The sequence below is a fragment of the Macadamia integrifolia genome, unplaced genomic scaffold (genome assembly GCF_013358625.1).
Source record: "Macadamia integrifolia cultivar HAES 741 unplaced genomic scaffold, SCU_Mint_v3 scaffold1348, whole genome shotgun sequence".
Classification (NCBI taxonomy): Eukaryota; Viridiplantae; Streptophyta; class Magnoliopsida; order Proteales; family Proteaceae; genus Macadamia; species Macadamia integrifolia.
In genome coordinates this window covers 150679-173146 of record NW_024868171.1, presented here as the reverse complement: position 1 = coordinate 173146, position 22468 = coordinate 150679, and the positions used below count along the sequence as shown (strand labels likewise).

The 22468-nt window shown below is 38.2% G+C and overlaps 1 protein-coding gene across 6 annotated transcripts; it reads left to right on the top strand.

The window, feature by feature from the left end:
- Window positions 1–108: 108 nt before the first annotated feature.
- LOC122063523 lies at window positions 109–22136 on the top strand. Of its 6 annotated transcripts, none has more exons than XM_042627222.1 (6): window positions 109–449; window positions 1416–1763; window positions 1960–2461; window positions 7033–7142; window positions 21555–21596; window positions 21916–22136. In XM_042627222.1, the coding sequence occupies exons 3-6, from the start codon at window positions 2249–2251 to the stop codon at window positions 21941–21943; spliced, it is 393 nt and encodes a 130-aa protein (XP_042483156.1). In that variant the 5' UTR covers window positions 109–449; window positions 1416–1763; window positions 1960–2248; the 3' UTR covers window positions 21944–22136. The 6 variants fall into 6 exon arrangements, with proteins under 6 accessions (XP_042483156.1, XP_042483153.1, XP_042483155.1 ...); XM_042627219.1 differs by having other exon boundaries at window positions 1416–1869; XM_042627221.1 differs by having other exon boundaries at window positions 1403–1869.
- Window positions 22137–22468: the final 332 nt, after the last annotated feature.

The window sequence follows — 22468 nt, the reverse complement described above, 5'->3', positions numbered from 1 at the left end:
AAGAGAGGTAATAAGGGATAAAAGGTTAAAAAGAGATCTCTTTAAAGCAAGAAATTCAAATGCTCATGTACAACATTTGAACTGAGACTTGGATGGTTCTAGATTCTCTTCATGTTACCTTAGTTTCCATTAAACAGTGAATTTCTATTTTTGAAATGCACAGATAAGGTTGTTCTGATGCATGCATTTGATAGGATTAGTGTATCATAGAATACATTTATTTTTATATAGGCATCCTTTTTGCTCTGCTTCTCAATGTGTATTCTACTCTAGGGAAAATTCAGATACATTTGACGTTCTATCTCCCTAGACTTTTAATTGATGTAAGTGATTTTCAGGGGATTGGTTGCCTTCTGCATGCAGAGTTGAGAAAGAGACTGCAAGATGCTGGTATTTGTACAATATTATGTTGGGAGGACAAGGAATCGGAGGGATTTTGTCATAAACAGGTACTTTAAATGGAACTTAACATGATCATGGCGTGAAATTTATTAAACTATGACCTTTGTGTCATTTTGGGACTAGGCTTCCACTTGAATCAGGGTTGAGACAGCCTGGCTTGCCGAGATTAGGCTTGGCTTATCGAAGACTCCATTGGTTCATCTCAGGCTTGGTTTGCTCACCTAAGTCCTGTACACAGGTTGAGTTAACCGAGCTCCAAATGTTAAAAGCCCATGTAGCATCCTGAACCTTAGAACTTCTACCAATGATGATCTTGTTTTTAGCTTTTATCTATAAAGCATAAAATATAAATACAATAATGTACACTAATTCGAGCTGTAGGCTCTATTGCTAAATGAGCTTAATCTTGGGTTGTTTCCCAGATCATAAGCTGAAAATAAAAGCTCAGACTCAACTCAAGTGAGACAAGCTTGCTCAGCTCATGGAATGTGATGGTTATATGGTTGATCATGATAGGTCTCGCCAATGATGGCCTATAAATTTATCTAGTTTGTATGGTACCTGTACTGACTGAAAATTACCAAAAGTAGCTACACTATTCTTTCGTGTTGCTTTACCTAAAAATTCAATAAGAAGCCTCTTTATTCATCATGATTTCATAAAAAGAAGGTAATTTCTCAAAGCAGATTCTGGAGCTGAAGGAATAATTAATTTCAGCTAGAGCTAAATTAGTGAGATAACTTAGTCTCCTATCTTTCGTTGAGACGCTGGATATTTATTTTAATTTAACTTCCCTTTTAATTTTGTGATGACTGATTTCTTTACACCTTGTTGAGAGAAATACCTAACAAAATACATCTAGTTACTTCATGACCTCAGCCTAGTGGTCTTTTCTAGTAGCTGTGCATCGTTACATTTTAGAAACTAGAGATCTCTATGATCTTTTGTAAAATTGAGATGGGTATGTAATTTTTGAAGTTTGAGATGGACCTTAAAGCAGGGTTTTGTGACAGTTGCAAAGGTGGATAGCTCGAGTAGAGTTTGCAAACTACCAATTTAAGCTGACATCCGGAGGAAATTATGATTTCATGGTGGTTCCACCCTCGTGGTTTCTCATCTTAACAAGGATTTTAGGCTTTTCAGCCTTTAAGCCACTCCTTTGAGTCAATTTGAGTTTTGCTTACCATTAAGGGCTCACAGAAATTCACCTTCATCTGTTCCTGCTAAAGTTCAAGAACTGGTGGGTGGGGTCAATTCTTTAAAAGAAGCATCCAGGGTGAATCAAATCATTACCTAGTCTGAAAGTCCTGAACATGTAAACTCATAGAATGATGGATGCTCAGATGATGAAGACTTGAATGGTACGTAGAGTGACCAGAGTCTACCTATTCTTTATTGTGGTTTCTTTTATTTCTAACTGACTATTTTGACGAGGTATCATTGACAAGGCATCTATATTATGACAAGGTATCGTTAACATTTTTTTATTAATTCCTATAAGCAAGTATTCCTGTTTTTCTTTAATGAAGTGGTAGTCAGCTTCACTATTTTTGGCAGGTTCTCACCCTAGAGGCCTAGACATGATTTCATAGAGAGTTGCAAAGACTTTGTTCCTTTAAAAGGGGTGGATTGCAAAGCCATTGAAGTCTAGTTCAGGAGTAGCGGAAAGTGGAGATGGTGCTTATATAAAAAAATAGTTCCTGCTATGGACGAGGTGCAAGAGAGATTGGAAAGTTTCCTTGTCATCATTAAAGTCAAAAAAGATAAAGGGTAGCCATTAGAGTCTAACTGGAATCTCATTTGTGAAGAAGATCCAAGAAATGATTTTTCTATTAATGGTTGCTCCATGGCTGCTTCTAGAGGTAAGCTTTTAATGGAGGTTAATACCATCCAGCCACAGGTTCCACAGAGCTCAGTGCCAAAGAGAGTACCATTTGGTCCATTTCATATTATGCCAAATGAAGATCGTATCTGCAAGGAACTTTCTTCAAAAGTAAATTTCCCTTGGATCCTACTAATGAATATGGCTGATGATGTAAAAAAAGAACGTCTAACCAAGGTAAGTATTGTTTTCTCTGTTTTCTCTGTTTGAAAAACATATTTGATGTCATTGGAAGATAATTGAAACAGTCTTGACTTATTATATATAAAATTTGTGTTAAATTCTTTTGTTTTTTGTTTTTTTTTGGGGGGGGGGATAAATAATTGAAAACATAATGTTGTTATCTTTATGCTACATCCATTATATGAGAAATTTCATTGAACACCTAGAGACCGCGATATTTTGCAGATCAGATGCAAGGTTCCAAAAGAAAGCAATAGTAAAGAAAACAGCCTTCAAGCTACATTATATGAGGATTAGCAATTGTCTAATTATAACTTATGACACATTCTCATGAATAATTTATGAAACCCATTGTTAAAAGGAAAATCCATGTCGAAAAGCTTGTGAAATACCACCACACCCTGGTTCGCTAGTTAAAGCGGGCGAGAAACCTCTCCTTGTACTATACTTACTATCACCAGCATGTCTTGTATGCATTGAAGTATGTTAGGAGTAACCATGTCCTTGGGACTAGTGATTGTCTTTTACAGTTAGTATCATATCAGTTCGGAGTTCAGTCTATGACTCTATTCATGTTTTAAATATTGCATTAGGATTTAAATCAGGTTAAATTTGAAGTAGACAACTAATTGTTGTATGATACTTACAGTAGAAATGAGTATAAGCTTAAGCAACTTAAGCATATTTCACATACTGAGGAGGCTTCATAAGAAGCAAACACCCAACTATATAGATCTTTTCTTAACTAGAAATTACCTGATAAAGTGATCAGCTTTTAAAGTTGAAGGAAATAGAAAGTGATCAGGAAGTATGGATAAATTATTTCTTACCTGATAAAGTGATCAACTTTTAAAGTTGAAGGAAATAGAAAGCGATCAGGAAGTATGGATAAATTATTTCACAGCAATTCACATAAAGTAAAGAACTAACTCATGCTATAGCCAACATAAGTTTTTATTATTTTTAGTAGGTAACAGCTATAGTTGAATCTCAATTGTTCATTGGTTAATCAATCAGCCTAGGAGGCCAGGGCACAACTACGAGCGTGAGGTCTTAATGCAAGATTATGTTTATAACAATGGGAGAATGCTACACTTTGGCTGACGATGATTCCATGATACCTATATTTTAGTATCTATTAGTAGTTTTGAGCAGCCACTTTGCGCAAGATCTGCCAATGATTAGGAGGACTATCTCCAATCCAGCCTCCCGGAACAAAAGCAGGTTTTCACAAGGAAACCTTGAGAGATGATGAGTATTAGAGCTTGCATGAGCATCACAAGCAGACATAAACAAGCTCAAAAGTTGTATCTTGAATCTTCTTAAAGCTGACTGGACCAAATCATTATTCATTTCTCACATTTAAATGTTTTATCCTTTTCTTTTGCTGCCTTATATATATATATATTTTGGATAAGTTTTGTGATGATTATGTAGTTTGATTTCTTGATCAGTTTATTCTTATTACTTTAATAACCAATTATCCTATCTAAAGTATAGTAACTTATTTGGTCAGTGCTTGTATTTTAAATTCACTGATCTTGGAAATATTTGATGCTTAAACTTTTGCATAACCATGTGTGCTTCATGTTCTCTTAATTTTGGATAGTTTCTGTTATGTATTGATGCTTATAAAGATTATTTAAGACCTTGATGGCGTTGTTACCTCTGAAGGAAGTGTCAACACTCATATTATCTCAGGAAAAGTGAGAAGTTTTGTTCTCTCTTTTTCTCTCATTTATACTGAAATTTATCTTACATCATATTAAAGACTTTCTTCTATTTACTCTTTTAGTAGGCTAAAGTTCTAATTAAGTATTCATTTATGGTTTTATTTCTATTTATAATCAATTTTTTCTAAGATGTTGGCTTTGCCAGAGTAATGTATTTTCAAATAGATGGAATGGTTTTTTGTGTTAGGACCCAATAACAATGCGTAGAGAGCTAACTATGATGTAGCATTGGACTGTCTCATACTTTAGAACTGTTGGCTTGATTCAATGACACATCAGCACTACAGGGCCTAAAGCTACAACCCTTATGCTTTTCATGACATTTTGTGGCTCACAATTATTAACACTAGCGTAGTCTTCTTGCCTGACCTAGTGACCTACTATAATGGGTTGAGTGCGCTCCATTTTATTTGACTTTACAATCCTACTATGGCAAAGCCTTAAGGTAAGAGATTCACGAGCCAAGTTTACACCATCTTTCTCAATCAAAAGTTTGATCTTATAGCTAAAACCATTGGCACCGATTTTGTAAAGATGTCGAGATAGTCTTGTAGTTAAAGTACCAATTAACATTTTAGCATTGAAAATGAAATCCACAGTCAGATATCAAGTATCTATTTTGATAAAGACCTACAACTACAGATAATGCGAATCGGCTAATGAGTTTATGAAGTATGAAAATCAGTGACCAAAATAACCGTCTGTTACTCTAGGACTTTCAGAAGCAACTTCGTACATAGATGATACACTAGGGTTCTGACAACAAATATTACACTCCAACCACTGAGCCTTTGTTCTTCCCTTAAACATGTTAATGGCTTCTAGATTTGAGGAGAAGATGAATAGAAGTAGACCACTTCCAATCATAGGGACCAATGCAGATTGGATTACTGATCAACTATGGACATCCATCGTTTGGACTACCAACCAAACTCTCGAAACCTGCATGGCCCGAGTAAAGCCTTATTGACTTGGGAGGGGTGTTGTAAACTTTACAAAATGACTTGAGAAATTTCTTATAGAGATTTACCATTTTCTGTTTTAGAAACTTCATCTTTTGGGACGACAACAATCTAATGACCAATAGAAAAACACTAAGAATTGCCTCTTTTTTTGGGACTCACATTTATGTCTTGTCATTAGTCCAATCAAATGAATCTCTTATCTCCATAGAGAATGTATTTAGATGTACATGACCTTCCGGGGCAAGTCTATATGCGACTTGGTGGGAAAGCTTGCCTTTTGTGCAACAATCAATCAGATCTGGTTGGAAAGAAATCATAGGAAATGGACCTCCAACTCTCACTCTCTGGATAAGATTTGGTGCTCCATCTCCTTCTATGTTAAAGCAAAGATCTCAAGGCTCTCCCCCTTTTGTAATCCAACCACTAGGAACTGTCATATTGTAAATTCCTGGGAGCTGCCTAGCTCCATCATCAGGAATGTGCCCCCTTAAGCTGGGCCTTTTCTTTTCCTCCCTCCCTTTTCTAAGGGTTGTAAGTTTTTCTCCTTTCTTCTTGGTAATGAGTTATTTATTCACCCAAAAAATCATGTTCTTGGGACTAGTGATTGTCTTTTGCAAACTGCAACATATCAGTCGGAGTTCAGTCTATTTATGTTTTAAATATTGCATTAGGATTTGGATCAGGTTAAATATGAAGTAGGCAACTAATATTTGTATGATACTTATAGTAGAAATGAGTATAAGCCAAAGCAACTGAAACATATTTCACATACTGAGGAGGCTTCATAAGAAGCAAACACCCAACTATATAGATCTTTTCTTAACTAGAAATTACCTGATAAAGTGATCAACTTTTAAAGTTGAAGGAAATAGGAAGCGATCAAGAAGTATGGATAGCTTATTTCACAGTAATTCACTTAAAGTAAAGAATTAACTCATGCTTTAGCCAGCATAAGTTTTTATTATTTATCTTTGGTAGGTAAGAGCTATAAATGAATCTCAATTATTCACTGGTTAATCAATCAACCTAGGAGGCCAGGGCACAACCACGAAGGTGAGGTCTCAATGCAAGATCGTGTTTATAAAAATGGGAGAATTCTACACTTTGGCTGACGCTAATCCCATGATACCTATATTTTAGTATCTATTAGTAGTTTCGAGCAGCCACTTTGCGTAAGACCTGCCAATGATTAGGAGGACTATCTGCAATCCACCTTCTCGGAAAAGCAGGTTTTCACACTTTGGGGCTTTCATTTTGTGCGATGGTAAGAACTTGATCCCCTAGGCACCTTAGTCCCCTAGGCATCGCCTATTTTTTTCCCTCCAGCGCCTGGGATCACTCAATGTCATGACAACTGACAACTATGGCTAGTGTAAGAGGCGTGTTCGAGTTTGAGGGTGGCGATTGAACACAACATGCCAAAGTTTAGGACCAACCCCAATCCAACCCTCCCAATACCTTGTAGAAGCTGGACTTGCACTGGGTTCTGACCTCTCTATTGGTAGTTTTAAGGTCTTAGTGTGCTGTCACCTTTTGACCCATTATATATTTCTTGTATATTGGTTTATTCTTCAAGCATTTGGTATGACACCCCATAAGAGATGATGAGTATTAGAGCTTGCATGAGCGTCCCACAGACATGAACAAGCTTAGATGATGAGTATTAATTTCATTTCTTGATCAGTTTATTCTTTTTACTTTAATCACCAATCATCCTGTGTGAAGTGTAGTAACTTATTTGATCAGTGCTTGTATTTTCAATTCAATGATCTTGGAAATATTTGCTGCTGAAACTTTTGCATAACTATGTGTGCTTCTTGTTCTCTTAATTAGGATAGTTTCTGTAATTTATTGATGTTTATGATAGATGATTGATGACCTTGATGGCGTTGTTACCTCCGACGGAAGTGTTAGCACTCATATTATCACAGGAAAAGTGAGAAGAACTAGAAATCTCTGCATTGCTCTTTGTTCAGGGTTAGTCTTCCACTTTAGACCACTTCAGTTTTGTTCTCTCTATCTCTCATTTATACTGATATTTATCTTACATCATATTAGAGACTTTCTTTTGTTTAATCTTTTAGTAGGCTAAAGTTCTAATTAAGTATTCATTTAAGGTTTCATTCCATTTGTAATTAATTTTTTCTAAGATGTTGGCTTTGTCAGAGAAATGCATTTTAGAATATATGGAATGGTTTTTGTGTTTGGAACCAATAGCAATGCGTAGAGAGCTAACTATGATATAGGTGTCTTACAAAATGCATTGGATTGTCTCTTACTTTAGAACTGTTGGCTTGATTCAATGACACATCAGCACTATAGGGCTTGAAGCTACAACACTTATGCCTTTGTAACAGTTTGTGGCTCACAGTTATTGACACTAGCTTAGTCTTCCTGCCTGACATAATATAATGTGTTGAGTTCTCCATTTTATTTGACTTTACAATCTTACCATGGCAAACCCTTAAGGTAAGAGATTCACCTGCCAAGTTTACACCATCTTTCTCAGTCAAAAGTTTGATCTTATAGCTAAAACCATCGGCACCGATTTTGTAAAGATGTCGGGATAGTCTTATAGTTAAAGTACCAATTAACATTTTAGCATTGAAAAGGAAATCCACTATCAGATATTAAGTATCTGTTTTGATAAAGACCTACAACTACAAATAATGTGAATCGGCTAATGAGTTTATGAAGTTTGAAAATCAGTGACCAAAATAACCGTCCGTTTCTCTAGGACTTTCAGAAGCAACTTCGTACATAGATGACAAACTAGGGTTCTGACAGCAAATATTACATTCCAACCCCTGACCCTCTGTTCTTCCCCTTCAACATGTTAATGGCTTCTAGATTTGAGGTGAAGATGAATAGAAGTAGACCACTTCTAATCATAGGGACCAATGCCGGTTGGATTACTGATCAACTATGGACCTCCATCGGTTGGATTACCAACCAAACTCTCGAAACCTAAAAGGCCTGAGTAAAGCCTTATTGACTTGGGAGGGGTGTTGTAAACTTTACAAAATGACTTGAGAAATTTCTTATAGAGATTTTCATTTTCTGTTTTAGAAACCTCATCTTTTGGGACGACAGCAATCTAATAACCAATAGAAAAACACGAAGAATTGTCTCTTTTTTTGGTACTCACATTCATGTCTTATCATTAGTCAAGTCAAATGAATCTCTTTGCCTGATTAAAATAGAAAAACATGAAAAATTGCCTCTTTTTATCACCATCTTAATTAAAATAGTGATCTATAGTTTGAGGCTATCAATCAATAAAATAACTATTACAAATTTCCAGACATATTATTTCTTTCAATTTTTCCTGTTAAATTATCAAATATGTGTAATGATCATTACTGGTTCTACGTATAGAAGAAACAATAAGGAAGGTTTCTTACTCCCCACAATGAGTCACCTATAATTATTAAATTTTAATGACTGAAATACAAATACGCCTCAGTGAGAAATATGTTACGGTGTAAAACTACAGAAGGATACAAATAAAGTAGATAAAACAAAGGCTGCAATCTCATAAAGGCGAGCTATCCCCAAAACATAGTCTTGGATGAAAGACCCTTCTCTTCATAAATTAGGATTTTATTCTAAAATAAATCATAATTATATTTTTCTTTCCTCTCTAATGAAAGTTTAAGAGAGAGAGAGAGGTATTAGGAACGTAATGAGCTGCTTACTCATCAGGAGTAAGGGTTTCAAGGATTCTATGTGTACTAGTAATTCATTTTTCATCTTGCCTATGTTCTTAGTTTTCTGTATCTCACCTTATGTTGCCTGTAAACAAAAGAAAAATGATAAAGAAAGTGAAAGAAAAGATGTTTGGGTACTGTGTTTGTACCTGTATCAGATTCTGCTGCAAGTTGGCGTCTTGTTTTATGTTCTCATAAGATGCTTCTCAAATATAAAAAAAGTAATATCCTTGACACCTTTTCATTAGTGGTGGCAATATGCAGGGCTGGGCCCTGGGCCTATTGTGCTTTTCTCTATTACAGATCTAATTTATGCAGAACAGTTGTTATTTCTATCTAGCAAATCTCTAGTAGCTCCGTTGCTTAGTCTATGTTGTTAGCTATGTTACTTGGACACAACAAAAGCATTCAACTTGGGTGTGGTGAAGATTCTATTTCTTGCATTATCAATAGCTTACATAATTATGGCTCTTAATTCGAAGTGTCCCAAGTAATATTAGTGTTTAGCACGTGGGAGATATTGCCTTCAAACCCTTCTAAAAATATATTTCTTTTCCTCTAAAAAATTAATGCATATGCAAATATTTGCATATATCAACTTTAATATACACTAGTCTATATTATCTGTTAACAACATGAATGGGGAGAATGCTTGAGTGATATAACTGATTACACAAGCCCTTATTTATAATAAGTAAAATAAAGTCATAATAAAAGTACAAGTCATGACCCAGTTACAAGTATACCCCCATCCAGCCGCCCCACTCTAAATAGGGTTGGTGGAGGGGGAAAAGTCCTATTGTGCCTCTGCGGCACACATAACCCATATTCTAACACTCTCCCTTAAGTTGTCCATACATATCACACATGCCCAACTTAACTAAACAAGAATGAAATATCTTCCTAGCTAAACCCTTAGTGAATATATCAACTAACTGATCTTGAAACTTCACAAAGGGAACACAAGTCATGCCAGCATTCAACTTCTCTTTGATTAATTGTTTGTCAATCTCTACATGTTTGGTACGGTCATGCTATACTAGATTATGGGCAATACTGATAGTAGCTTTGTTATCACACTAGAGGATCATAGGAAGACGAACATGCACACCAATATCATCTAAGAGTGCGTATAACCACAAAAACTCACAAGTCCCTTGTGTTATTGCATGAAACTCTGCTTCAGGACTAAATATATCCACCACATTCTGCTTCTTGCTGTGTCAAATGACTAAAAGGAAAAACCAAATCCCAAAGGAGAATAAGACTAAAAAATTGCAGATAGGTAAAAACCCTAATTTTCAAGGTTTTTTTTCTTTGTTTAAAACATTGAGGTGATGTGTAGGACAACAACTAGATTCATATGAATCACTTCATTAGTGCTGCTTTTAGCTAATTAGGAAGGCAAAGGTGGGAGAAGATGGGGCTTGTGATTTTGGGGAGATGAGAAGAAGGGAGGTTGAAAACCCTAGATCAGAAAAATTAGCTCTGATACCATGTTAACAACATGAATGGGGAGAATGTTTGAGTGATCTAACTGATCACACAAGCACTTTATTTATAATAAGCAAAATAGAGTCATAATAGGAGTACAAGTCATAACCCAACTGCAAGTATACCCCCCATCCAGCCACCCCACTCTAATAGAGTCGGTGGAGGGGGAAAGTCCTATTGTGCCCCTATAGCACACTTAACCCATATTCTAACATTAGCTATACTATAGTTTGTAGCATTAATACACATGGCCCTAACTTCATTGGGTTACAATTATTAGGATAGGGCTGAGCTGAGCTCTATTATGAAAATTCCATGCTCAAGTCTGTGCAAAGTTGATCGGGGTTGGCTTGGGTTACACCTTGCCTCTTCTACTCTATGATATTGTTTATCATAAACTTTAGTGATCTTCTTTTTCAATTATATATACCAGAAACTATGCTATGGGATTTATTATCTGATACCCCCATTAGGTATCTCTGAATTTGTGTTCTAATTATTTGTTAATTTTTTTCCCTTTCATTAGTTTAACAATAACGTTTCTCAGTTTGATTTCTTTCTCGTTTCAATAATTACATTTCAGACCATGTCTTCTTATTCAGTATCAGATGTTGTTGCAACTTATTACATGTATATGACCTATGTTCATCATTTCATTTTTCTCTCTTGCGACTATAATTCCTATGTTGCCTGACAAGGTTTTACGAAAAGGAAGTGGAACTCATTGTGAAATGCTCCATATGGTCCAGGTGGGTTACTTGAATTCTCCATTGCAAGTCATTGAAACTTTTCTTGCTTGAGCTGGTTTTGCAAAATTTTTGGCTCCTTTAGCAATCACGGTATAATTCTGGTGCTTCTTAATGAACCATTATGAGATCACCTCAAACATTATTGTTGAGCTTGACATAGTTGTCAAGGTGTAAGGCGGCCCAAGGCTATGGAGATTGGTAGAAAATCAAGGCGACGCCTAGGAGACCAAGGCACCAGTCCAGGCTAAGCTGCCTGGATGCATTGATGTAATATTCACCAGCATAGAAGGAAAATGTTATCTGTGCTAATAAGTACCAAGATGATCCGGAGAAGTTCTATAACAACCACCTTTTGGAGAGTGAGATGTACATAGGTGGTCATGTGAAATGCCTTGAAAGTGGTGTTATTAGATCTGATCTTCCGACTAAGTTTCGACTTGATCAATCTGCATATGAGGTGATTTATCTTCCTTTATTCATTTCCATATGTGTGGAAGTGTATGATGACTTTTACAGAATTCGCTAAGTAGCTTGATTGACATCAGTGAACACCTTTCCGTCTTCAGAAATTAATCAATTACCTTCATCATGAATTGCAATATGCAATAAAGGTGGTAGGACATATGGACATTGGATCTGTCTCCACTTGTGATGAAGTGGTGAATGCTATAATGGAAAATGTGTTATCTATTTCTATTGTCAAGCTTTGATGTTTTATTAAGTACTGATGTCTTTTCATCTCCAGCAATTAATCAGTAAACTTGATCGTAATTTGCAATATGCAATTAAGGTGGAGGGTAACATGGACATTGGATCTGTCTCCAATTATGAAGTGCATAATGCCATCATGGAGAAGGTGCTGCCTATTTCTGTTGACATTTTTAGTTTCATTTTGATTAATAAAATTTCAGAAAACTGCTAGTTGTTACAGTTCCTTTGTAACTTCGTTGCTAGGGTTGGGGCCTTGTAAATTCCATTGATGTGGCCACAGATCTACTCTGATCCACATCACTGCCCTTTTCATATACCCAAATCTCCTCCAAAGATCCAAATATAATTCTGGAATTCTGTCCTACACCAGCAACTTTTGGTTGCATGAGAGGTTTGCCGTAGTGGGATCCGTAACTCCCCTTTTGTTCGACTTAATTATCAAAGCCTTAAGTAGAATGCTTGTAAAAGCTGAGTGTTAAAGACTACTCACGATAAGGGAGTGTCCCTATCGTGCTTTATGTCTTAGCTGTGGTTGTAGTGTTTAATTGTGTTAGTTTCTTTCCTTTATTTCAGATGTCAACTTTACTTGTAATTAGACATATACTCTTGTTAGGTCTGCTACTGAGAGTCTATTATCTTTGGCTATAAAGATTGGATGTGACCACGATAGGAAGTAGCTGAATCCTATTGTGATCTGTTGGAATTCTCATTCTTCTGTCATTCTATCTTTCTCTGCCCTTCTCATGTTCAAGCTATGTAAGGTCTGGTTGCAGGTTTCTTTGCTGCTACCTGGTATTAGAGCCAGGTTTTGATCCTGGGACCACCGGGATATAGGCCCACATCGCTTCCACTGCTAAAGACTACTACTGCTACAGCTAAAGACATGAAACATTATAGGGGCACTCCCCCTATCATTAGTAGTCTTTAACATTGAGAAAGGTGGTAAAGATTGAGGGTTCTTCCATTCCAAACTTGGAAAGTCTCATAACTCTTCTTCAATTAGTGAATGATGCACTTAATTTTCTTGGGTCTTTACACTGCCAATTATGGCTGCTTGGCTGTTTGTTAAGATGTTCTGAAGCAAATTTTGTGCTTCAAATAAGCTATTCTAGAAGTGAACTCATAACCATTATAGATGTTTGGAATATAAACACTTCTCTACCAGCTTTTATTGTAGGATTTAATAGCTACCTTGATTCACTTTGGGACTTCCCTGTTTAGTTATATTGATAAATGGATAAAATGCTTTTTACATTGTTAGGAAACTCTCTTCCAAAAGGGGATAGCTTACTATAATCAAATCTGCTCTAGCAAGTGTTCCAAGTTATTTCTTTTCCCTTTTTACAGTCCCTATCTCTACTGTTAATAGGTTGTAACATCTACAATGGGACTGGTTCAATTTGAAGGTTTAATTCATCAAACTAATCTCTTGTGGAGTTGGAGAAATTTTGCAAGCTTGGAAGTGAAGGTAGAATGGGATTTAGGAAGATTCCTAACATGAATAAAATCTCCTGTCTAAATCATTGAGGAAGTTTGCAGGGGAGTTAATTGAAGGGTCATATCTGCCAATGTGGTGTATTGAATGACTGGGAAACCTAGTGGGTAATCACAAGGTTTTGGACCAGATTATTTAATTTTATATTTTCAATTAATTTTTTTGTTTGAAAATTTGATTTTCTTGAAGGTAATTTTTTTAAAAAATAGGTGGCCTTCAAGTTTTTTTATATGTTAGACATTGCTGGTTGATCTATGATTCAAAATGTTAAAAAACAGGGGAAAATATTCTGGTTTAGTTGAAAATCATGAAAATTTAGGGAAATATTGTTCATTTCTGAGTTCTTACCCCCAAACCTTGCACATGCTGGAGCCTCGTGCACCAGGTACGCCCTTTTATTGTCGATTTTTTTTCAACTGATTGTGATTATGATTACATTGTTCCTTAATTATTTTTTTTTTAAATTAGGTATATCAATATTAAAATATAATAAAAACTAGTTTTAATTAGGAAAATATATAGGACTTACAGAAAAATTAAGTAATAACTTTACTGTTGTTTTAGAAGTCTTAACTGATGTAGAGCTCAATACTGTGTGCATTCTTGTTGCAACAATGTAAGAAGGTTGCATAATGGCTGATCAGGGAGGAGACTTGGCATGGCGGCATCAGCGTACCCATTGGTAAGAAAAAAACAAAGTCACAATGCAATTAATGTGGGAAGAAGATCATGGGAGGTGGGGCTACAAGACTGAAGCGGTATCACAATCAGTTGATACCTTAATGAGTTTCTAGTCTTGCCCTCATCCTCGGCATAGCCAGCAAGATTTTTGACGCTAATGGTGGCATGAAGGACAAGAATAGTAACAAAGCCACAAAGGATTATAAACTTAATGTTGTTGAAAGTCTTCTGGATCTAATGCCCATGAGCTAAGCCAGAAGAAGATGTACGGCCGCTGAGTCCGGTAGTCGTGGTGGTATCCCCCCTCTCTTTCTCTCTCTCTCTCTCTCTATATATATATATATATAATATGTAAAGGCAGAGAGAGAAACCACAACGGTGACACGTTGATGGTTCCATGGTTGAAGAGTGTTAAAACAATAGAGAGTGAAGAGAGGGTGGCTGAGGCTGATTGATAGGAAAAAGACACCTGCAAGGTATTGGGTGTTCCTGAGATCAAGTGTAGCTATATTCATTGCTTATCATTGTCATAGCTCAGGTACGCCTGCAAGGCCTTAAAGTCAAAGGAAATTGCAAGTCTTGAAATGATATTTTTCTTCTGAAAATGATGTTATTATACTGTTACTGCCTCGTTGTTTGGAAACATTTTTTTTTGGGTGGGGACAGTCTTGGAGACCATAACCATTCTGGATATTAATGGGGTTATTATTTTGGATTTTGGTAGAGTCACACTTCATATTAAGTATTATTCAGATTCTAACCGAAGGTGGGGATAGTAAGTCCACAATGAATTCCCCTACTTTGTTGTGCCTTTGTGTACATGTTTGAATATATGTGATGCAGCCAGCCAATCCTAGTTTCCAGTCATTGTATCAGACATCAGATCGGCTGTTCCGTAGGCCCAAATCTAAATATTTCCTTGAAACAGGGTTGAAACAGGCTCGCTAATTTGCTGATTTTAGTAGCAAGTACTGGGGCAAGAAAACAAGCAGGAGAGAGAACAGATAGGGGGTTTTCTGGGATTGTGAACATTTCCCATGAACAATCACTGAAGAGAGGAAAGAGAGAATAAAGGAAGACTTCTTGGCTATACAATTCGAATTCAAACCCATTTTCTGTATTTTATTCCATAACTAAGGGAGGCATGTGATTTATGTAAACATTAAATAATTAAACAAACTTAGAAACTACTTTTAGTATTCATAGATGAATCTTGCTAAACTACTAAAACTCCCAAACATAAATTATATTTAATAGGACTCTTTCAGATTTATCTATAATGACAACTAAGGAATGGGGCCCACAATATCCCTATAACGACCACTATTAGATAAATACTAATCTTTAATGGGTCCCCCATTAATTAAAATATTTGTTTTAGTGCACCCCTTTAGACCCCAATAAAACTCGAAGAATTAAACTACTACTCAGCCTTATCCCATACATTATAGCCGATACACCACACATACTAGTGTGGCCAACAAAACTACTACTCAGCCTTATCCCAACTAAATGGGGTTAACTAAATGGTTCCAAATCCAATCAGAGGCAGCAAAAGGAAAGAAGATGTAATAATTGGTTATGCCCACCTAAATGGGGTCAGCTACATAAATTCTGGCTCTCCAATCGGATATATTTACAGCCATACTTGGGACAAGATCTAAACTATGCATGTCTTTCCTCATTACTTCTCCTCTGGACATTTTTTGCCTGCCTCCTATCTTTTTTAGCTCCTTCAATCTGAATCAGATTACTTCATCACTCCTCCTTACTGGGGCATCCCTAGGCCCCTATTGAGCATGGTTATAGCACTTCAAATGGCTTTCTCAGAGCTTATCATGAATCAGGTTAACTCCCAAATCAGCCCTAATATGATCATTCCTTACATCCTTCATAGTTTTCCCGCCCATCCATCTCAACATCCTCATCTTTCTACACAAAGCGTATTGATATGGGACTTCTTAAGTGCCTATCATTCTGTCCCGTACATTATAGCGATTTAACGACTGTCCTATAGAACTTTCCTTAAAAATTTAAAGGAATCTGTCAATCAACACCCTGGATGCACCGCACCTCTCCACTTCATCTATCTTACCTTGATCTTCTGTGAAACATCATCCTCTATGTCACCTCCCACCTTCTTTATTGAGTAACCATGAGAGGAAAACAGAATGGAAGGAGAGGGTAGAAGAGTGTTGTGTGATAGAGAGATTTTCACCTCCTATTGTCCAACCTATTATATATTATATTAAGATGAAAATAAATACAACTTGAATGGGAGACTGAATCCTATCCATAACAATAGCTAAGAAATACAAGACATACTCCCCACAACACTTAACACTTAACATGACCAAGGACAACATTCCGTTTGTCCATCCATGATTGACCTACTATGATGAAATGTTTGGAAGGAGGAATTACATGACATCTAGCACCGTCAAAGTAGGAAGAAACTGAAAATTTGATCAAAACCTCACCATTACATTTTGATGATTTCTTCTTAGACAGCATCTCTACCCTTGTCTGTGGAGAACAAAATATCAATATTTATGCCATCCCCATCTATCAAATCGGTATTTTTGAAAGAAAAAAAAATTATATATTACCACTAACATTCTAGATTTATTATACTGTTTTTAGATTTAATGAATTTTTCATGAGGCCAGAACTATGTTGACTTTTCCATTTTCATATTACCATAGACATTCTAGATTTTATCATACTGCTCTTTAGATCTAATGATATGTCAACGAGCCCAAATTTTGTTGATTTTTCTTGATGATAAGAAATGAACTTCTCATTCTTTATGCAGGTTTCACATTAGGTATACAAGAGAGTTTGAAATCATAAGTACTGTAAGACCAATCACATTCTTTCTTTCCAAGGATGAATTGTACATCATTATCATTCATTCTCAGAATTCAAAAAAAAAGAAGAGTCAATTTAAAGTCCCACCTTAGATAGCTGACATAATTGAATAATTTCTACCCCCAAAATAGCCCCTTTTAGTAGAAATATGTGGTTATTTTTAGACAATTGGGAGTTGTATATCTGCACGTGAAACATGAAATTAGTCGGAAAGTGTCTAGACTTGATCTAACATCCACTAGTCAACATCTTGACGGCATTTCAAAAGCCTGATAGATATGGTGAAGAAAATGGTTTTTTTTTCTTTTGTTAGCTTTCCCTGTTCTAATGCCAGCAGTTTTGTTTAGCAGATTGTTGTTTCTTTTCCTCTTTTGTTTTGATTACCTTATGACTATATTTTGTATACTTGAGATAATAACATAATAAATGCACATCATCTAACTTTTGATTTGTTTCTTGTTTCTACATCAGTGACCTTCAAATTGGATTACTACTAATTACAAGAACAGAAAACGAAAGTAGAAATGGAAAATTAAAGTTTGAACTTTATTGAGATAATGACATAATGTCTGCCCCATGTCTCACTAAACTAAAGGCCTATAATATATTTGCTACTTTAGATGAGGCTGACACCATATGTTTGTGATTGTTACACAACATTGTTATGTTTTGATGCTTCTTTAAGATATCTTCTTTTGACTAAAGAAAACTATTATTTGGAAACTAATAGAGAACAATGTTCAGTGTTCACCCGGGGCTGTAAGACTGAAACGGTTTGGCATGTTAAAGATAGTGAAGCTGCTGCTGTGATAGGGATTTGGATGATAGAGCACTCTTCCATGGTTGCTCATTTGTTCCGGTGACACAATCTATGGTTTCATTACTAGATCAACTAGCTTAAGATGATCCTAACGTTTAAAAGAGATGAAACTTAGACAGAAGAGCCTACCTCAGTTGGGAGCTCAGGTTAAAGGTGAGCATATCTGATTGGAAGACCTTCCCTAGGTTGGCACTCAGGCCAAGGCTGAGCGGACTTGACCAAGGGCCTTCCCTCGATTGGGGGCTCAAGTCGGCACACCTGACTGAAGGCCTTCCCTCAATTGAGGGCTTAGGCTAAGGCAAAGCAGACCTGACCAAAGGGCCTACCCTCAGTCGGGAGCATAAGCCAAAGCCAAGTACACTTGACCAAAGGGCTTACCCTCGGTTGGGAATTTAGGCCAAAGCCGAGCACACGTGATCGAAGGGCCTACCCTCAGTTCGGAGCTTAGGCCAAACCCGAGTATATCTGATTGAAGGGCCTTCCCTCGATTGGGGCTCAGGCCAAGGCCTAGCATATCTGACAGTTGTTTGGGGGGCTTAGGCCAATGCCGAACACCTCAGATCGGGTCTACCCTCAGTTGGGAGCTTAGGTCAAATCCAAGCACACCTAACCAAATGGCCTACCCTTGGTTGAGAGTTCAGGAGAACGAAAAGCACACCAGATGGATGAGCCTTCCCTTTGTTGGGAGCTCATGTCAAAGCCGAGCATATATGATCGAAAGGCTTTCAGTTGGGGGCTCAGGCCAAGGCCGAACACCTTAGATCGAAGGGCATACCCTCAGTTTGGAGCTCAGACCAAAGCTGAGCACACCTAATCGAAGGGCGTACCCTCTGTTGGCAACTCATGTCAAACCCGAGCATATATGATCGGAAGGCCTTCCTTTGGTAGGGGGCTCAGGCTAACGGTGAACACCTTAGATCAAAGGGCTTACCCTTGGTTGGGAGTTCAGGCTAAAGCCGAGCACACCGGATCAAAGGGCCTACCCTTGGGAGTTCAGACCAATGACAAGCACACTAGACCGAAGGGCCTACCCTCTGTTAGGAGCTCAGGTCAAAGCTGAGCATCGGATGGCCTTCCCTCGGTTAGGGGATCAGGCTAAGGTCGAGCAGAAATGATCGAAGGCCTACCCTCGGTTGAGGGATTTGACCAAAGCTGACTACACCTTCCCGAAGGGCCTTCCCTCAGTTGAAACTTAGGCTAAGGCTGAGCAGAGGTGACCAAAGTGCCTACCCTTAGTTAGAGTTTAAGCTAAGGCTGAGCACACCTAACCGAAGGGCCTACCTTCACTTAGGAGCTCAGGCTAAGGCCGTGCAAACCTGACCGAAGGGCCTACCCTCGGTTGGGAGCTCTTGCCACGACTGAGTACACCTGACTAAAGGGCCTACTCTTGGTTGGGAGCCCAGGTAAAGGCTTAGCACACCTGATCAAAGGGCTTTCCTTTGGTTAAGGGCTCAGAATAAAGTTGATCACACCTGACCTTAGGCATACCCTCGGTTGAGAGCTCAGGCTAAAGTCGAGCACACCAGACTGACGATCCTACCACGATTGGGAGATCAGGCCCAAGCTGAGCACACCTGACCGAAAGGCCTTCCTTTAGTTAAGGTTTTAGGCCAAAGCTGAGCAGACCTGATCGAAGTGGCAACCTTCGATTGGGAGTTAAAGCCAAGGCCAAACACACCTCATGGAAGGTATTACCCTTATCTGGGAGCTCAGGCTAAGGCTGAGCAGACCTGACCAAAGGGCTTACCCTTGGTTAGGGGCACAAGCCAATGTCGAGCACACCTGACCAGAGGGTCGACCCTTGGTTGGGAACTCAGGCCAAAGTCGAGCATAGCTGACTGAAGGGCCTTGCCTCGATTGGGAGATGAGGCTAAAGCCAAACACCCTGATTGAAGGGTCTAGCCTTGGTTGGGGCTGGGGCTTAAGCTTAAGTCAAGCACACCTGGCCAAAGTGCCTACCCTTAATTGGGAGTTCAAGCTAAAGCCGAGCCAAAGGACCTACCCTCGGTTGGGAGCTTAGGCCACGGTCGAGTACAGCTGACTGAAGGGCCTAATCTCCATTGGGAGCTCAAGCCACGATCGAGTACATTGGACTGAAGGGCATACTATCGATTTGGAGCTTAAGGGCATACTATCGATTTGGAGCTTAGGCCAAGGCTGAGCACACTTGATCAAAGGGCTTTCCATTAGTTGAGGGCTCATGATAAAGCGAAGCACACTTGACCTTAGGGCCTACCCTCGGTTGAGAGCTCTAGCCAAAGCCAAGCACACCAGATTGAAGGTCCTATTACAGTTGGAAGCTCAACCCCAAGCAGAGCACACCTGGTTGAAAGGCCTTCCCTTAGTTAAGGTCTCATACAAAGCCGTGTAGACCTAATTGAGGTGCCAACCTTCGGTTCGGTTGGGAGTTAGAGCCAAGGCCAATCACACCTGACGGAATGTATTACCTTCGTTTGGGAGCTGAGATTAAGGCTGAGATCCTCGGTTAGGGGCTCAAACCATGGTCGAGCACACCTGACCAAAGAGCCTAACCTCGGTTGGGAGCTCAAGCAAGGCCAAGTATAGCTGACCGAAGGGCCTTGCCTCGATTGGGGGATGAGGCTAAAGTCGAACACCTTGATTGAAGGTTTTAGCTTCTGTTGGGGGCTTAGGCCTAGGCCGAGCACACTTGACCAAAGTGTCTACTCTCAATTGGGAGTTTAAGCTAAGGCCGAGTGCACTTAGCCAAAGGGCCTACCTTCAGTTAGGAGCTCAGGCCAAGGCCGTGCAAACCTATCCGAAGGGCCTACTCTCAGTTTGGGGTTAGGACAAAGCCGAGCTCACATGATCGAAGGGTCTACCCTCGGTTAAGGGCTCCGGTTAAGGCCAAACACACAAGACCGAGGGGCCTACCCTCGATTGGGGGCTCAGGCCAAGGCCAAGCAGACTTTATCGAGGGGCCTACACTCGATTGAGGGCTCAGGCCAAGGCCAAGCAGACCTGACCGAGGGGCTTACACTTGGTTGGGTGCACAGGCCAAGGTTAAGCACACCTGACGAAAGGGCTTACCCTCAGTTGGGAGCTCAGGCTAAAGCTGAGAATAGATGACCAAAGGTCTATGCCTCTGTTGGAGCCTTAGGCCAAAGCTGAGCACACCTGGTCGAAGTGCCTACCCTCAGTTAGGAGTTCAGGCCAAAGCCGAACAAACCTGACCAAAGGGCCTTCCCTCGTTTGGGAGCTCATGCCTATGCCGAGTACCCTGCTTGCTCAGAGAACCTTCTCCCATAAAATAGTCAAATGTGTCTGAGCATAGTTTACTTTGGAGACTCAAATACGTTTTTCCCGAAAAAAAAGGTGGGAACGATGGAATTTAAAAAAAAATATGAAAAAAACTATAAAAAAGTATGTGATCACCCACTACGTGTTCACTGTCTAATTTTGACAGTAGGGCTTCTAATCTTAAAAAGAGTACCAAAGAAAAAAAGGGGGGAACCAAGGGGGATACAAAATGTAGGACAACATTCACTTTTGTTTGATTATTAGCACTCAGCCTGTAGCGCAAGCTTAGTTTTATTCACTGGTTTGATTTACAAGAATGAAGTTCTTGGTATCAGAAAATTTATTAATTTTTTTCCAATTATGCAGGAACTTGAATTAGGTAACGACAAGGTAAGATTTATGTAATAGATTTATTTCCTAGAAACAAAGTTATCTTGTTTATACCTGTTCTCCAAATATGCAGTGTCGCATGAACTTGGTTTTAGATGAGCGTTGCTTATATCAACGATTATAGAACTATAGATAAGTTTTTCCTATGTTCTATTTTGTTTCCGAATATCATTCATGTTAATGAATTTAGAAATCAATCTTTATTTGTAGGAGAAAGAGAAAAGGAGAACCTGTCAAAATACTAGCGCCAAGGTAACCTAACAATTTCAGTTGCTGTTTTATATGCTGCACATTTTCAGAACCGACACTTTGTTTCGTGGTGTTACTCTTGGAGGGAACCTCTAGGTGTGGGAAGGCGTCAGGGAACTCCTCACTGTTTAATCTTGACAATAGTAGTTCTTATCTAAAAGGAGCACCAAAAGAAGGGGGGGGGGACTAATTAAGATACAAAGTCAATAACAATATTCACCTTTGATTACTACCAATGAGTTAAATTCACTATATTGTTTTACAAGAACCAATTTTTTGGTTTCAGAAAATTTATTGATATTGTTTTTTTCTAATTGTGCAGGAACTTGACTTGGATAACGATAAGGTAAGATTTATGTAGTAGATTTCTTTCCTAGAAATGATGTTATCTTGTTTATACATATTCTCCAAATATGTAGTTTTTTATTATTCCACAACCCCCTTCCAAAAAAAAATATATATATATATATATAAATTATGTACGTAGTCGGGATTTCTTTGTTTGCCACTAAAAGCTGTGTAGCATGAACTTGGTTGAAGATGAGCCTTGCTTACACATCAAAGGTTGTAGAATTGCAGATAAGTTTTGCCTATGTTTTCTATTTGTTTCCGAATATCATTCATGTTGATGAATTTAGAAATCAATCTTTATTTGCAGGAGAAAGAGAAAATGAGAATCTGTTAAAATACTAGCGCCAAGGTATCTTAGTAATTCCAGTTGCTATTTTATTTGCTGCACATTTTCAGAACTGATCTATTTCCTCCCTTCTTTATCACTTACACCTTGGTGTAGGAAGGCGTTAGGGGACTTCACACTGTTTAATCTTGACAGTAGTATGTCTTATCTAAAAAGGAGTACGAAAGAGAAGGGGGGG

What these genes read in the sequence shown, in the direction of transcription:
- LOC122063523 (XM_042627222.1), top strand. Translation starts at nt 2,249, where the DNA reads ATGGCTGCTTCTAGAGGTAAGCTTTTAATGGAGGTTAATACCATCCAG. An exon ending in AAAAAGAACGTCTAACCAAG is followed by an intron (nt 2,462 to 7,032) that starts GTAAGTATTGTT and finishes TGTTTATGATAG; the next exon opens with ATGATTGATGACCTTGATGG. An exon ending in GTCAAAATACTAGCGCCAAG is followed by an intron (nt 21,597 to 21,915) that starts GTAACCTAACAA and finishes CTAATTGTGCAG; the next exon opens with GAACTTGACTTGGATAACGA.